Source organism: Pinus tabuliformis, chromosome 3_1 (assembly GCF_031772625.1).
Source record: "Pinus tabuliformis cultivar Carrire ecotype Pingquan chromosome 3_1, CPIR1, whole genome shotgun sequence".
NCBI lineage: Eukaryota > Viridiplantae > Streptophyta > Pinopsida > Pinales > Pinaceae > Pinus > Pinus tabuliformis.
In genome coordinates this window covers 504,718,223-504,736,633 of record NC_142301.1, presented here as the reverse complement: position 1 = coordinate 504,736,633, position 18,411 = coordinate 504,718,223, and the positions used below count along the sequence as shown (strand labels likewise).

General features: G+C 40.4%; 1 protein-coding gene across 1 annotated transcript in view; it reads left to right on the top strand.

Moving 5' to 3' along the window:
* Positions 1 to 3,140: 3,140 nt before the first annotated feature.
* LOC149188019 (ADP/ATP translocase At5g56450-like) overlaps positions 3,141 to 18,411 on the top strand; it is a 127,611-nt gene continuing 112,340 nt past the window's right edge. Inside the window, exon 1 of the mRNA XM_089411539.1 lies at positions 3,141 to 3,752. Within this exon, the coding sequence (XP_089267665.1) occupies positions 3,465 to 3,752 (288 nt within the window). The 5' untranslated portion in view covers positions 3,141 to 3,464. The remainder of the gene's footprint in view (positions 3,753 to 18,411) is intronic.

The window sequence follows — 18,411 nt, the reverse complement described above, 5'->3', positions numbered from 1 at the left end:
GAATTCGAGACCTTCAAACCCTGTTTTCTCAGCTTGGACTAAGGAACTCGCCACAGGTCTATGAAGCTTTAGAACAAAGGCTAGTTGTTGCAGAGGTTGCCCAACGGCTCAGGCTGCCCCTTCTTTCCAAGGATGGTGAAATTCCTGAAGAGGAAATAGAAAAATGGAGTATGATATCTAGGAGTTCTCTTGACAGCACCAATACTAGCATCACTATCAGTTCCAGTGCTTACTCAACTGCCAGTGCTAGCACAAATAGCGTTGGAGGTGGGATTACTAACACTGTGACATCAGCCAGCAGTTCTGATATTTCAGAGCCTGGTGTTGGAGGCGTAGCTAATCGTTTTCTTGGAGTGACTCCTGGCTGGTTACGGCAAATTCATCTTCCACGTGCACACTTTGCTGAGGATAGTACTGGCTATCAGATGTCACTGGTTCTTGAGATTGAAGCACGGTTGAAAACTAAATGTGACAAGCTTTCTGAAGCCTTTCAGATGGATGAATTTGAGGTGACAGGAGCCAATTCCCCTCAGAGCTTGCGGCTTCCAGAAAGAGTTAAGTCAACTGTAGCAATTCCATGCAAAACGCAGCTATACCACAGCTTTGAGTATTACAATACCAATATAGCTTTATGGATGCAATAGATACACAAGCATGCGCTTCAATACCACCGTTCTACATTAAAAAGCAAAATTCAACCATTTATAATGCACAGACGATAGAAGACAAAGTAGTGAAGGATCGAGCACGAGGGAGTGCGTACAATATGCCGACTCATTCAATAGACGGCGCCAAACGTAAATTTCTGATCTGCCACAGCCACTGTATCGGACGAGGTCTCCTGTACAATCTGGGTGCCTTGCTGCTCTTCTTCTCTCGTCAATGGCCGAATCCTCACAATCACCCTTGACTGAGCTCCAAAAGCCGAATTTTGACCAAAAAGAGATGGAGTGTTGTTCTGCTCCCAAGTGCTGGAGTAGATTGACCAAAAGTAAATCTCTCATATATGGACTAGCTGGTTTACAGGCCCCGCATTCCGATGCCTAATAACTGGGTGCTTGGAAACTCCAAGAAATACATGCCCACAACAGTAACCGCAGAAGAAAATGTCTCAAACAGTCCATCCACAAAACTCTGCAGATGCGGATCACATTTATCGTACTTTCCTTCGTAAAATCAAATGTTCACCAGGAGAACTCGTCGCATAGCTGTTGAACTCTCTGTTGAACTCTTTTCTCGGTCGATAGATTCTCGATCTAATTCTGCAAGGACTTGACAGAGAAGGACGACTTTTAGGCAGAAATATTTTGGGTACGATGCACCGCACATGGCGTGAGGTTGGAGAGAAGCGCTCAGTCCATGCCAGCATCGGAGGATTTCGCAGAGAGACTATGAAAGCCAAGCAACTTGCAGAATGCTTATTTCTTACATTCTAATTTTTTTTTTTTTATTGATCGTCACATTTACCCAAATTTTCAATAGATACTTTCATTCAAACAAGCTCCCAACAAACTATCGCGGAATTTCAATGTGCAAGGATGCGTTACAGTGTTGGCAGTGTATGCGCAGAGAGGGCAGCGTTTTGTTTGCAGGAGGACCAGCTACAGGAGCAGCGTACCATGTCAGGCGAGCAGAGATGTCAGAAGAGCAGAGAGCGTATGCAACGCTGGTGCGCCAGGGAGCAGAGGAGCAGAGGTTTCATGAGGCTGTTAGGCAGAGAGCGCAGGTATAAGGGCAGCGCAAACGCTTCAAAATGACAGCGCTATTCACAATTTTTTTTATTTATTTATTAATGTACAGCGCTCAGACAGGACATGTGGAGCAGGCCAGCGTTCAGAAATAAAACGCATATGACAGACAGGCGTTACAAAGGCAGCGCTGGTGCGCCAGAGAAAAGGAGTTACGACTATTCTGAGGACTGGGACCTGTGCTCAAGTCAGAATGACAAAGGCCAGTGCTCAGACCAGTTGCACAAAACTACATAGGCCACACATCATGGCTCTGATACCATGTTAAACACACATGGACAGCAAAGAATGGAAAGATAAATCATGTGAGTTCATTTTTTTATTAACATAAGATACACATTTATAGTACAATACGTGACTCTTGGGATTCAGATCCCAAGGTCTCTTGGACTGCTTTTGTCCATTCGAATTCCACACTAACCCTTTAGGATTAGGTGTCCAACAACCCCCTTGCGAATTTAACCACTCCTCAAGCTTGTCGATATATAAACCAAAAAGGGTAGGAGACAATGGGCAACCTTGCTTGACCCCGATATCGCTTCTAAAACTTTCAGAAATGCCAGCTGAAGTTTTAATTTTGACTTTCACCTCTTCATACAATCTATGCACAGTTGCTCTCAAATGTTTAGGAACCCTAAATTCCTCCATTCTGTGCCAAAGCTTATCCCTAGGAACCGAGTCAAATGCTTTTTTGAAATCAACAATGCAACAAAAGACTTCTTCCTTTTTCTCCCAAACTTTTTCAATGATGTGCCTTAAAGTTATACAATGATCAACTATGGAATGTTTAGGTCTAAAACCTGCTTGCCCTTTAGCACGCTTATCTTTTTCTTCTGCCCACTTGCTAATTTTTTTTTCTAGCATGCTTCCAAATAGCTTTGCAAACAAAGGGTTTATCATGATGGTTCTATAATTGGAGGGATTATTGACGTCACCACTCTTGAAAAGAGGTATTGCTAGACTAGTTATCCAATCTATGGGGAGCCCTTATTATATGATGTTATTGAAGATTTTTTGTAATGTGAGGTGCAAGAATCTTTGAGCCCCACTTTGGATATTATGCTTGGAGTTCAGTTAAATTTTTTTTTGTTTTTTCCAACGCCCAACTTCTTAATATCCATCTATTTTTTGTTTTTTCCAACGCCCAACTTCTTAATATCCATCTCTACCTCTTATACTGTGAAGAATTAAGTATCATTGTGGAGCAAAAAAAATCAACCTTAAAAAACTGCTAATAAAATTATCTTGCATAGTCCAATATTCCAATAATAAATGTAGATAATATCAAAATTTGTACTTTTATGGCCAATAACGTTATCTAACTTATAACCTCTCCACCCATGACAAAAATATGATACATGAGTGTAAAGCCATCTCTTTAACCATTCTCTTAGCCAAGATTCCTCTTGGGATGAGCAGTTGCTTCGAAAAGTTTCGGAGTCAAACCAACAGAGAGGAAGAGAAACCGGACTTCTAAGAATGGATGTTTATGAATATAAATAATGAGAGTTCGCGTCTCTCCTTTGCTTTTTGTGTACTGCTGGGTTGGAAATGGTGCGAGCTGCATTGTATCATTATCTTTCTGTTTTCTGCGATGCTCTGATCTTGAAACTGATCTGAGGAAATTCACGTAATAATCATGATGATGACGACAACAAAAGATTCAAATAGCTTGTTATAGTATTAAGATTAGGGAAGGAAGAGATTGGAGTGATTATGATCAGGGAAGAGGTATGGACAAATTTTCCGAGGGACCTGATGGCAGGTGCCCTGATGGGAGGGGTAGCCCACACAATTGTTGCTCCAATAGAGAGGGCCAAATTGCTGTTACAGACCCAGGAGAGTAATCTGGCCATCACTGGGGGCAAACACAGAAGGTTCAAAGGAATGCTGGACTGCATATTTAGAACTGTTAGAGACGAGGGTGCGCGTTCGCTTTGGAGGGGAAATGGCAGCAGTATCCTCCGGCATTACCCATCAGTGGCACTCAATTTTTCTCTCAAGGTATGCCTTAAATTATAAGGTTTTATTTTCTGGCTGTCAGTTTTGCCGGTCGTTCGATTAGTTCCTCTATTTTGGGTGTTTTAGTATTTTGAATTTACCATGGCTAATATGCCGTTCTACTCGTTTCTTCAAAATGGGTTTGCGTTATTTTTTGGGGAGGCATAAACTACGTACGTGATATTGCAAGTTATGTTATTGCAGTGACGTATCTGTATGTTGGATTTCATTCCAACTCAATACTCCTCTTATATGTGTGTGTGTGTATTTCACTGGTACAAGTTGAATAAGTCTCTAAACAATTTCACATAACATTTATAAGGGCTGGAGCAAAGGTCTGTTCCCATTGAGCTGTAAATTATTTTAGGGCTGGGAGCAAAGGCCAGTTCCCACAGACTTGCAAATTATTTTAAGAGTATGTATGGCACATTCATCACTAGGGAAACATTATCCACTGGGCACATGTTAATCTTCATTGACAGTATTGTTGCCAACGACGGGCGTATATTGCAGCAACTACTTGTTGCAGGTAATGTCAATTGAATTGACGAATCTAGTAACAGAGATCCTAGGTCAAGAGCAACTTTGTCAACATCATTATAATATAGTCCTATGTATTAGTACAGTATGAATGAATGAAAAAAGGATTACAATTCGACATTCATTCAAGTTGACTGTCTGTTTGGATCGATCCTTACTGCAGTGGACTCCCACACCGACCCGGTTGTAATTCCATTGATCATCTTGTGTACACGTTTCAGAGTTTGCAATACCCATTGAAATAATTATGTTCTTGGATTATTTTTTCTTTTTTCCCTGAAGTTACAATTCCTTTATCACTTCCACTGCCTCTGAATGACAAGTTCCCTACTCTTGCCCTTGCTATCTCAGGAAATGAAAAGCCGACCAAGAATGATGGATGCGGGGCCACTGTCCTGGATGCTGAGCTCGCTAATGATGTATGGAGTCCCACCCCCAGTGACAAGGATTATCCTTCTCTGGATGTGGATCCAATCTGAGGGGCAGCTTAATTGATTTTCACAGCTTTGTGTGATCACTTCTGTTTATGCCATAATGGCAGGGCTTTATGGTTGTTTTGCTTTTATGCCAAGTTGCTTTTCACGGCATTAACTTTAATGTTGTACGTCCCGTGGCATTTTGCAGCGGACTTTGCTTGTACAAATGTCCACTATGTACGTATTTGATTACATTAATAGTTAAAGGAAACACTCCTCATAATTAAATTTATTTATCACTTGGCACCATTGTTGCAGTTAACCTCACCTGTAAGACGAGAATAAATTTAGGACTCTAGGCCCTAACAGCATTGGTCCAGTTTCAGCTACCATTTACCATAAATTTGGGGCCAGCATATATGGACCTTCGGACATGCTTTCCATTATCTTGAGACCTGATTCTAACAGCCTGCTGTCTGACAAAATGCCCATGCCTCTTTCCCAGAAATTAAATTTATAGAATTTTCTTGTAAATATCATAAAGTGTTTTAAGCAACAATGGACTACCTCAGAGCTCTGTTGAAAGTGGTCACACTTTTATTTTATCCTTGGCATCTTGCAGTCAAAGCTGCAGACAATTCTTTTAAAAGCTTTCGAACTTACTGTTTTTGATCCTTAGTCAAGGGTATAATCCACTACTTGCAACAAAGTGGGCTTGGTTTAGCATTTTTGGTGTGTATCATTTTTGTTTCCTCGGAAAAAAAATTGCATTTCTATTCATAGGAAAATAAAGCATTTTGTACATGCATATTCATTCTCAACCATCCAGCAGCTTGAAGGGCCTTACAAAAGAGCTCGGAAGGACTTCTCCTGAAAAAGAAGCAACAACAACAAAAAAGGCTCCAATTACAGGTCATAACAGAGTCATAGACCTATAATACCAACATCATGGTGCTGGCCAAATGTTCATATACAGAAAAGACTGTCATACAAAGTTCAGGTACTAGTTGTAAAGTCCAGCATGTAGTGCCCAAACTGATTTGCCGAATATAATCCTCGAAGAAGTTATAGTGAGCTGCAGCCTACCCTATGAAAGACTGCATAAACAATAGCTAACCAACAGAAGAAGCCTGAAATAAGATTATGAATGAAATTACCTGAAATAATCCTGAAGTTGGCCCTCTCTTGATTCTAGCACTCTCCAAGTGTCAGCATTCAGCAGAATTCCAGCTTTTGAGAGGGAATGTGGCTCCTGATTCTTTTCTCTGATCACACGAGAAAAAGTGATGGAGTTAAGTACGGCTTTGCACAATATAATTTCTTCGTAAATGGGCTTTAGAAATAGATTTAACATCCTGTTCTTCCCCACAGCCATTTGATATTCACCACTGAATTGCCATAGACATGCATCTGAGTAATTCCTGTTCAACAGCAAGCTGTAATAGCAGTTTCAAAGCAGAAACCTCAGCAAATTTATTTGACCCACCTCTCAGACCTGCCTTGGATCTAATGAAAAAGAGGATCAGTCAAAGATAAATTCTCTCATGCACCACATCTTGAAGGAGAGTGTTGGCTTGCTACATCATAACAACCCCAAGTACCTGAGTTATCAATAGGCACTGAGTTAATTTGTCAAAGCCTTTGGAGAGATAGAAATAGGCCTGTAATTTCCAAATATATTCTTACTCTGAGTGGCACTTTGAAATGGAGGGATTACTTTCCCTTCAAAAATACCTGCATTCCTAGCAATCCAAATGCCGCAGGCTGTGATTAAGGGGAGAGTCTTTAAGTCTTTCAATTCTGGCTTCCACAGCCAATTCTTGAAACATTATGTGTTGTGTCTCCTTTCCATTTTTCTCTGATGCCTGCAAAAATCTTCGTTTCAGCCCAAACCTGCTTTGCATATTCACAGTGGATAAGCAAATGACTCATACCCTTTACACAACACACATCAACTAGGACCATGCTTGTTTCTCATTTCGAGCATTTCCTGGTTTAGAGCTTTATTTATGATTTCCAACCACATAAAGATTCTTGATTTCATGGGAGACCTGATCTTCCATAGTGGTTTCCACCGCCATTGAATATTCTCAGGTCTCTTCTCTTCAAACATAGCTTTATATCCTAGTTTAGGTGAATCGAACGCTACAGCAGGGTTCTTTCTCTAGACTAATTTATTTTCAGCTTCTGTAATTCTAATTTGGTTGTTCTTTAGCCTGGACATGTAGTCTTCCCATTTGAGCTTCTTCCTCACCTTTTCTCGAAACTTTTGCAAAGAAGGCTTTAATGCAAAATATAAATTTGACCTCAATCTTAGAGGTTTCTTGGATTTTAACTCTATGAATTTTCAGCCTTAGGGATGTTATGCAATACAATCAAAACAACAGTGGTAGGGGACAAAATTTCAATTCTTAACCACTCCAGTTCTCAAGGCAATCCAAGAGAAAAGATACCAAATTATCCGAATAAGTTTCAGCCCTCTAAGGCAATCTCATCACGCATAGACAAGAATTGAAAGCACTTATCTACAGCCATAAATAAATCAACAAAATAGCTCTTATCTTTGTCAATTAAAATATTGAATCACTTACTTTAATCACCCTTAAATTATATCAAATCAGCAAGACACATATAGCTGGAAATGACAAACCATGGAGAACATAGACGGTTGAAAATCAAATCTGCAATTTACACAAGTATTTAATACTTCATTAATATGCAATAGTTGAAGTTCATGTACAAATGATAGCCTTATCACAAGGCTAGTACATGTTGAAGTTTTGTAGCTATGGTCGGTCTTCATAATTTTATTTGAGCCCATCAAAAGCAAAAGAAATAATAAATATAAATTGATTTTTAAGCCGGCTCCAAATTAAAGAGGGAAAAATTGAAAATAAAAAGAAATTGAATTTCCAAATTGCCTCCAAAATCAAGTCGGCTCAAATTGCTTAAGTCGGCCCAGCCCAAGGGACGCATCTTTCTTAATCTACTATATATGCAACATTCGTCATCCTCCATTGCACCACAATTCAGATCACATGATTAAGAAAGGAAGCTGAGTTTCTCTAAAGAAGAAGTCTTTTGCAGCATACCGAGTTTATGGGTAGAATGAAGTTTCTTTTGAGGATGATTGAAGTCTTCTGAAGCAGTTCAAATCTCTGAGGTAGACTGAATCTCGCAGGTAGCGCCTCAGGCCAAGTTGCAGAGAGGGGTGCAGGTAGGGCCTTAGGCTGAGTTGCAGAGATATGGGTAGAATGAAGTTTCTTTTTTTAGGATGATTGAAGTCTTCTGAAGCAGTTCAAAATTTCAAATCTCTGAGGTAGACTGAATCTCGCAGGTAGCGCCTCAGGCCAAGTTGCAGAGAAGGGTGCAGGTGGGGCCTTAGGCTGAGTTGCAGAGAGGGCTGCAGGAAGGGTTGCAAAGGAGGTCGCAGGCTGGACAGGGAGGTCGAGAATATCTCTATTTGACCAGGTTTGACCTGGGTTTGTTTACTAATCAGTTTGGAGCACTTTGGCTGTATTTGACTAGAAAAATCAGATTGTATCTCTTGTTGAATTGGACAATTTCTCTAAGAAAAGGTTGGTGGGTTTTTCCCTAGTTAGGGTTTTCCCAGGGTAAAATTTCTCGTGTTTCTTGTGTTTGGCTGTCTCTTCATGATCCTCCTCTGATCATTGTTTCACTGTCAAGTTCTTTTGTGTAATTGGTTAATGATGAATGTGAACAGAAGAAGGATTAAATTAAGAAATCATTAGAAGTAATTATCAGATTAGAAGGTCTTGAAAAATCAACAGTCTGATCCACTAGCTTTCCAAAACCCTAGATAGGGAAAACCATAAAAATCTTAGCTCAACCGAGGAGATCCAACAAGCGTTAATTGCTCAAGCAAGTCCTCCAAGGCAAGACGTCTCCTCTTCTTTTTCTCTTTTCCAGGTACAACCTAGGGTTTCATCTCAAAACCCTAATCGTATCTCCAAGGGATGAAACGCTATCCCTAGTCTTCAAGATGCTCCAACAAGCTGAAGAAATCTATCAACTATGAGATCGATAGAGAGGTGGGGCTCTCCTCCTAGGCACATCTCTAATACAATTGTGATTAAGAATGATGAGTATGAAGTGATCATCATCTCCAATGTTTTCTTCACAAGAGTAAACCTCAATCACAATAGCAAGCTCCCAACAAAGATGTCCTCTTTCCCTTTCATAACTCTCCTATATTTTCCTCATGAACCCTAACAACTTCCTCCAAGCAGATTAATGCAAAGAAAGGAATATATTGTTGATCATATGAAAATATTATCTCCTTCCTCTAGATATATGAGAGGTGAGGAAGATCAACAATACAAATGTGGGCCAATGCCCTTATAAGCAACCTATAATAACACATGTATGCTTACTCATGTGTAGAGCTATGCTCCACAGGTACACATGTCAATATTCAAGGTGATGTCATCCATAAATAGGGCTCCAAATGCAAGGACATTCCATGAAGTGTGTCCAACGCTCCTCCTACAAGCCTTCAAAATTTGCATCAATCCTTTTGAGCCATGTACTCCACCAGGACCACTCCCCTTGCTTGAACATTGTCACAACCTAGTCATTCTTGAGCCAACTTTAATACTCCATACAAGAATCCAAGCTACCTTATGTTTTCTAGGGCCCTATTCCCTCCTCTACGATTCAAAACGCTCCTCCTATTAAGTAGGGCATTCTGTAAGCAAGCAACCATCTCCTTATGGCCATAATGAAGGACATCACCCAAGTTGTCAAGAGATCTCCAATGCCCTAGGGAAGATTACCAAGAAAGCATCCAATTGAGATCAAACAACCATTGAGTAAGCCATCACTAATGTGCAAATCCACCATAGATCATCTGTCACATGCAAAGTCATCACAGATCATCAGGGTGCCGACCATACACATTGTACCCCAAATCTCATGTACCCCCATACATGGTGTAAACACTTATGGAGTAGCCTCGAAAGTTAATGCTTCCTCTTTATGTAGAAGTTTTTTTCGCCAACACTTGTTGACTTCCTTTTCAATTCCACCAAATTTTCTGCCTACAAATTTGTACAATTTGCAATCAGGAGATCAACCATTGTTAGCCAAACATCATACTCCTTCACCAAGTCATCACACCTCTCCTCGTTAAGATAATTAGAAGGCTCACAGTTGGAGGAAACTAAAACAATATGACTAGCATATCTCCTAGGAGGAATACTCACCCTCATTGAAGGTTTGGGTGCTTCAACATACTCTTGTGCCACTTGTAATGTTTGCATAAGCCATCTTGACATTCTATGAGCGGGAATAATAAATGAGGGCATATCCACACCCAATCTTTCCTCAACTCTCTTTGAAGCTAAATCATCTCGTGTCTCTATACCAGTCTATGGAACAATAGCCTCCTCTCTCTCCTCAACCATTGAAGGAGAATCCTGTGCATTGGAAGGCCTCATGTCATCATCAAATATCACATTTTTGCTTAGCACAGTCTCCCACTATGCTAGAATATCAAGCCTGTAAGTTATAGAAGTATCACACTGTGTCTATCAACACAAGATGCTATCCTAACATCTCGAACCTACAAAGAACATTGATCACTTGTGAAATGAAGGAACATAACTTTGAATTATCATGGACCAAAATTGAGCAATGAAGGACATACTATAAAGATAATCACATCTCCATCATAGTTTTAAAAACCAATCTAGTCGAATTGAAAATTGGTCAAACCGGCCGATTAGCTTCCTAAGATATTAAACTGGCCCAACAAATTTGATTGGATGGTTGGTCAGGACCGATTGGTACCAAATCGGTCTGTTTGACTGGTTTTGTACTTGACTGGCCGATTTTTGTAAAAAACCAGCCTTTTAGGAAGCCACATGGTTGGGCAAGTTGATTGGACTCCCAGGTGGTTTTTGGAGGTGTTGTTTAGCAAACCATTGTAGGTTCCCTTCTAAATTTGCCCCCCTAGACTTATAAAAAGATGCCTAAGCCCGCTAGTGTTTGTGTGCATAAGAGAGCTTGGATAGTTCTACAACAACATTGAGTTTTGGAGCAACATCAAGTTTGCAGGTTCTTTGTCATCTTGGAGCTAGTTTGGAGCTGTCTAGTAGAGTTGGGGTGTTGATCCCAATGCAGATATGATAGTTGAACCAAGAGCTGAATGAAGTGAACCAACAAGACCAAGCATGGCACTTGGTGACTTAGGAGGGAAGCAATAGTCACGCAGCTCAACGAACTTGTGTTTCTGGTTCTGCTAGGCCTAGTGTTGTTGCTCATGCTAGTACTAGTATTGCTATTGAGCCTGGAAAGGAGTTTGAGGAGCCCTCAAACTCTGAGCTAGATGATCTTTATGTAGCTCCTGGTGATGATCCCATGTGTAGTAGTGGTGATGAGTTTGATGAGTGATCATGTCGATCAGTGATTTGTAGTAAGCTAGTGGCCTAGTAGCTTGAGTTGTAGCATTGTTTTTGGACTCTAGAGGCCATTTAGAGTGTCATTGATTATGTATTTTGTCAAAAATATCATTTATATGTTTTGCATTCGGTGCCATTTTCATATCTGCACCTTTACATGGTATATAGATGAGAAGACTTTTCATATTTTGCCTTTAATGGTTTGGAATCATGGTTTGTAATCTTCAATTTTTTTTTTCATTAATTGTTTTTTTTTGTATTTTTTCCAATTCCGGTTTATTGAATCCGGTTTGATCTAGTTTGATCCAGTTCCGGTTCGAATCACGGCTAGATAGGCGACCAGTTCGAAACCCAGTTCTGGTTTTTAAAACTATGATCTCCATACAAGATCAAGACAAGTGGATCGATCTATCAAAGTCACAAAGATAGAATTTTGCATAAGTCAACACTTCGAGCCTGAAAGACCAAGCTCATGGTAAAGGTAACAACCTATGTGAGGCTAGCAACAACCCATGAACATGAGATTCACCCACATGCATCTCAAAACCTCTGGCAACAACCTGAGCATAGTCAAATCCCTTTGTCCGAGAGTGTCCAACAACCATGCCCTTTACTGAGTACTCTACATTGTACTACTCTCCCATCAACAACAAGCTTGGAATCAATTGCTGAAGCCACAATAGGTTTTGAACCTATCTCCATGACATCTCGCTATGCATGTCTGAAATTTTCAAGCCCTAAGTGACTAATATCCTTATGATCTCAATCAAACAAGTAGATTGCTGAATTTAATCAATGCTGAAATCAAATAGTAGGATCATAAAATAGTTTCATACATACACAGTTAATTACTACATCAAATCAGCTTTTCATTCCTTAGAAAAGCTTACAAGGAAGCCTCCACACACTGCCCAAAAAAATCAGCACTTCAAGGTTACCAAAATCACCTTGAACTTGAGCTTATACAGGCTACTTTAGAGGTACACTTGCTGAAAAAAAACAGAAACAGTAGTTTTATGCTGTAGTGGCCTGCTAGATAACTTGTATGGCTTGTCCATACGACTGTATGGAACTGTTTTATATTACACTCTAATCCATTACTTATTTATAAGGATACATAGAGTCAAAATTGGTATGTGGGTCAATTAGTGTAGTGACTGATGGGGTGATTAGTGTAATGATTTATTACAGGAAACAGTTTCAGGCATGCTGGTCACGAATTTTATTGCCCAATAACCAAACCAAAATTGGTATGTGGAGCAATTAGTGGTGTGATTGATGGGGCGATTAATGGAGTTATTAGCTGTGTTATTGATGGAATGATTAATCTAATGATCAATTCTACATTGTCTCCTTAACGTAGGACTTACAAATAGAAATATAGAATATGGTACATTATACACTTTTCACCTACTGATTTTGACCAACAAGATATTTCTTCTAGTTTGTTTGATAGTCTTTTGGTTATAGTATCTATATCTTTGCAGATGTATGTCCAATTTGAGAAATGCTTTTTTGGACATCAAGCATTTGTCAACGCTTGGATTACTTGGGCAGGACCCCTTGCACTATGAGCCCTATTTCGCTTCGGCATCCAAAATATTGGTCGTTGTTGCCATCTTGGGTGTCTTGTCAAGGGTTGGGACAACATAGGCCTCACCACTCTGCTACAAGTAGGTGCATGTGTAGAGGGAGCAAAGGAAAAAATTGGCCATGTCTGCAAACAACGAGGCTTCTTGGCTAACATTGCATGATAAAGTGCCATTTGTCACACAACATAGTTTAGAGGTAGCGAAATTGCACGAGGATGAGAATGCTAGATGGGGACTTTTGGTTGTGGATGCTTCTCCATAAGTCATTGGTTGGCTAAAGCCCAAGGATGATGACTTGGGTTGTGCAGCTTCAACAACTTTTACTTATTTTTTATGATGATTGTGCTTATTGCTGATGCATCCCGTGGGGTAGAGAGTAATGACTTCTTTATATGAGCCCTTGTTGGGTGGTTGTTTTCTTTCACCACCCCTTTTTTATGCTAGTTGTGAATGTTGTTGTATACTTTTGGAATATAAGAAGCATTTTTACAGAAAGTTATGTTAGCAAGAATGTCTTATGTTATTTTTTGTTTTGTTTTGAAAGGAACAGATAGCATTTCATTATAATGACTGGAAATGGGCAATTTAGACTTGTTCTATCTGCATCTTCCCTCTCCTTACATTGAGTATGGACCTTCTTGCTACCCCTATTATTTACATATATTCTATTGGGAAAACTATAGTTGTATATTCACCAAAAAACTCCTGCATATTCTATACAACGATATTGCATAAATGGAGATTAAAACAAACACAATCAGCTACTGCCAGTCTCGGCATCATCACCCGCAGGCTCGCCCACAGACTTGTTCAATTCCTCTGTTTCAATCTCTTCTTCTTCTTGAATCCTCGCAGCAGCAGCAAAAACATCCTTGTCTTCTTCCAGAGCCCTCGTAGTAGCCTCCTCGACATTATCAGCATTGATGGCCGATGAATTTCCAACCCCGAACACTTCCTTTAAAACTCCAATCGTGGCTGTCTCCACCTTGATTTCAATATTATCAACCTTTTGCTGGACACTAAGAATATCCATGCACAAGCCTTCCATGGTTTTCTGCATTAGTTTCTAGTCTTTACCCAGCCCAGATAATTGGGCATAAATGACCGCCATGTTTTCGTTCAATTCTCCACCAGGCTCTCAACTCTTACATGCCCCGCGCCATGGCCAGACCCCAAGCTTCCAGGACCAGATCCTCCCCCACTGCCATTTCTCGCAGATGACATTTTTGCAGCAAGACGCTTCTGCACGATGAAGATCTTGTGGTTAATTGACGGAGCCAGCTAAGGTATATAATGACTTGATCCATCCCGACATTCCTCCTGAGCCTGTCTTTCATAAATGCGAAATAGTGCAGAGTCTTGTCAATTCCTATTCCTTCCATGTTTTCCATCGTCTGAAACCAGAATCGAGCAGCGATGGTTCCTTCATCCCCAAGGGAATCAATTATATTGCAAATTCCAACGAGAAAACGATGCCTCATCACCCACCTGTCCACATACATGAATTGCCGTCCGACAGCGCCACAACTGTGAATTAACTCACCACCTACTGACCTTGTATCCAAGATACAACAAAGGTACCTCGGGGGACTATCCTTCTTAACTACCATCGCACTGAGACGCCTTGGAGAGCTGGCCTCCTTAATTGCTTCCTTAATGCTCTGATGACCTGTACCCCTAGTATACAGTGCCGTCCAGAAGCCTTCGATCAGGGGATGGGACATGATGTAATATGATGGTTTATGCAAATTCGACCGATTCCTAATATAACTCCCGCGTTAGCCTGACTGTCCGAATGGTTGTTGGTGTGCAACACGTGGAACAAGTGAACTTTCTCAATTTTTTTTTAACATGTATGTGATCCTTACCATGATTGAGGAAGTTTCTTCTTCTAGGTGAGTGGCATTCTCGAGAAGCTTAATACATTTTTGGATGATTAGCTTGGAATCACCCACTATATTCAAAGTTTTGAAACCTTTATCCAAGCATATTTTCACTCCTTGCCAAAGTGCAAGAGCCTCAGCCTGATTGTTGGTTGTAACACCAAGTCCCCATGCGTATTTTACTTCTGTATTTTCTTCGAGGTTGATTATTACCCCTCTCGCTCTAGCCTCCTTGGGGTTACCTTTCGACGCTCCATCAAAATACAATTGACTGTTCCCGACTTTCCTTTGCCATTCAGTGAATTCATCTCCTTTCAATCTAATACAGTATTTCAGGGTTTCATGAGATCTTAAACAAGGGGCTTTTAGAGTGGGAGGGGAGATCCTGAGCCAACTTTTTTCGGAACTAGACAATTCTTTCATGTTCGAAGCATCGAAGCCTCGAGAAGAAATGACCTCAAATAACAGCGTCAATCCTTTAATTGCAACAGTTTCAAAGCTATGACGCTGATTTTGAAAGATAGCCTGGTTACGACACAACCATATCGACCAACACATATATTTAGGAAATGCCATCCAACAACGCCTTAGCAAAGGATTTGGAGAGCAAGGGAAATTTTTTTCCCAATGGATAAACATATCATTCTAGTCATCAGTAATTTGGGGAACAAGGGCGAAAGGAGCTAGAGCATAGTTCTAGACTTCTCGCAAGAAATGACAGTGACAAAACAAGTGCTTAATTGATTCCTCTGCATTGCCACATAATACGCACCTGGAAGGACCACTGATTTTCCTCTTTTTTAAGTTTTCTGTTGTCAGAATTTTCTCATGAACCAACTCCCAACAAAAGATGTTTATCTTAGGAAGACCATCACCATTCCAAATTTCCCCCCACAGATTAGAAGGGAGAAGGGTGGGCGCAAGATTGGATAAAAGGGCATAGCCATCCTTAACACAATACTTTTTTTCTTTTCCTCCCAACCAAACACGTCTGTCTAGTTTGCTCGTGATTATAGGAGCAAACCCAAAGAGGCTTTCGATCAGAAGATTCCACTGAGTGTGAAGGTGATCAGGTAAATCCAGAGAGAGCCACCCACACCACATGTCGTGATCATCCCAGCAAGAGATGTCCGCAAGATGGGAGAACCCATGCTCAACCAACCATCCAGAGAGAGCTGGGTCTATACCATTCGCACAGTCAATTCCAATTTGAATGCGTTTCCTGTTTCCAGGGAGCCAGCCAAGATGATTCAGGATGAGAGAGGACGAGGCTTTGCAGAGTCTCCATATTTTTGATCCTTTCCTTTCCTAGGATTCGTCCTCTGGCCTTGTGAGGTGATTTTATGGAAATATTTCCTAATAAAGGCTTTTTTCCACCACTCATTGGAGTCCGAAAGGAGCCTCCAAACCAGTTTTTCCCCCAACGCCAGGTTCATTAATTTAGGATCCTTTATTGCCAATCCTCCCAACTTCTTAGGTTGCTTGACCAAATTCCAATTTACCAGATGGAATTTGTGCTCGTTACCCTTTCCTCCTTGCCATAAGAATTTCCTGATAAGCTTGCTTATTTGTTGATTGATGTAGCCTGGTGCTAAGAGGCCAACACCCAAATATACCGGAAGGGAGGAAAGCACCGATTTAATAAGAGTGACCCTCCCTGCCAGGTTGAGCCATCTAACACCCCAAGACTGCACTCTGTTCCTGATTTTTTGAAGTACATTCCCCCATTCTTCCGCAGATGATTGTTTTAGGGAGATAGGAATCCCGAGATATTTGAAGGAAGAGCGATGAAGATCCACCGAGATTCCCAACAGTCGACCTATTGCATTCAGCGAGTCCCCTTGTCAATTCCAACCAATTAACTGACATTTCAAATTGTTGATCAAACCCCCGGAGAGAAGGAGGAACCCATCAATAATTTTTTTAGATCTTGATGCAATCGCTAAGGAGGCTCCACCAATTAGAAGAGTATCATCAACAAACTGGGAGTGATTAATTCCTCTAACATTTCTTGCAATGCTGAGACCGGGAAGGGATCCATCTAGCTGCCCAACCTCAAGGTTTCTACTAAGAGATTCAACCATGATTATGTAGAGAAGAGGGGAGAGGGGGCATCCTTGTCGCAACCCACTTGAAGCGGCAAAGAAAGGCCCAGGACGCCCATTGATAAGAGGGGCAATCCAAGGAGATCCAATACAAGCTTTGATCCAAGAGATAAATTCAACATTAAATCCTAATTTTTCCATAACAAGAAAGAGGAAGGAGTGATTTACTCGATCAAAAGCATTTGCCATATCCAGTTTGATAACCATTCCAACTTCTCCCTCTTCATTGCTTGAGTGCATTGCTTCCTGTACTAGGCTGATATTATCCAGAATATTTTGGTGTTGCATAAACCCACTACCTTTTTAGAAGAAGAGGATGCTTGACCTGATGATTGGTGAGGAAATTGAGCTAGGTTTGGGTTCGGATAGGATGTTTACTTAGATTTGCGTTGATAAGTCTTCCATTTAAAACATTCAACATACATCTCTTTAAACTCACCATCGAAAGGGATCCTCCCAAACAACCTAGTAGCCTTATCCACTTGAGGTTCACTCCTCCTGGGCTCAAGTTTATCAAACAATCCACTAATATCCTTGAAAGAAGATAGAGTGCATGTGTCTAGGAAACTGGACCCCTTAGGCTTGCTTGAATTGTATGCCTCTGGAAAAGCCTAACAGGTGAACTCAAAGTGGAAATTATTAGACACCCTATAGAAAATATGACTAAATTGCTCAAGGGCATTGTTAGAATTCAAAGGATTAGGAAGTTTATGACCTTGGTATGGAGGTTTAAGGACATTCTTAGGAGGGAAACTATTTCTTGGTTGAAACGATTGTTGACCACGTTCCATTTAAATTTTAAACTACTTTGTTTTGGACAACTTGATGGCTTTGCATCATTTCCCTCATGGTCAATTGTAATTCTTTAATTTGGTGAGTTAATTGTGACATGGAGTCATTTGATGTGGACGTTGAAAGCTTGTCTTCATACTCAGATGCCTTGGTTTGTTGTTTGGCTCTAGGTTCTAAAAGTGTTGGCATGTTTGGCATATTTGCTAGAGTCCAATTGTCATCTTTGTTCTTTGCACTAGTTCTAGCAGCATTAATAGAATCTGATTTAGTGAGATTTAAGCTAAAAGCAAAAGTTCCTTTCAAAGCTTGGAGGTAATAAGTTAGGAGGGCCTTTTCTGTAGGCCTACAATCTTGAGGTATGTCTTGAACTATTCTACCAATCCTAACTTTGCATTTGCCAATAGTCTCATTTTCTCTTCTTTTAATTTTATGCAATGCATTCAACAAAAACCTAGGATCATTTGTTTCAGACCATTTTGCAAAAAACTTAGTTTTAATTTGTGCAATCTGAAAAGCTGCTAATGCTATTATCTGGTAAACAAGCAAACCATCTAGCAGCATCACCATTCTAAGCAAGAACAAAACATTTCATGGTTTTTTTTTTCTTTAATTAATTTTTTAATTTTTTTATTAGCGTGGTTCACTATACTAAAGATTGATACTAGCTACATCCACGGGAAACCCACTCGTGTCTAGTTGAGCCGGTTATCTTTCATGTAGAAATTACTCCCAAGGAGCGAGCATATCAATCTCGGTGGGATTTGAACTCAGGTGGGGAGGATAGTAGCGACTTCTACCTACCACCCAAACTACACGGACTTGACCACAAAACATTTCATAGTTACATTTTCATGTTGCACTTTTAATCCTTCCATCATTCTAGTGAAAGATTCCCAAAAATTATTTGTGAAA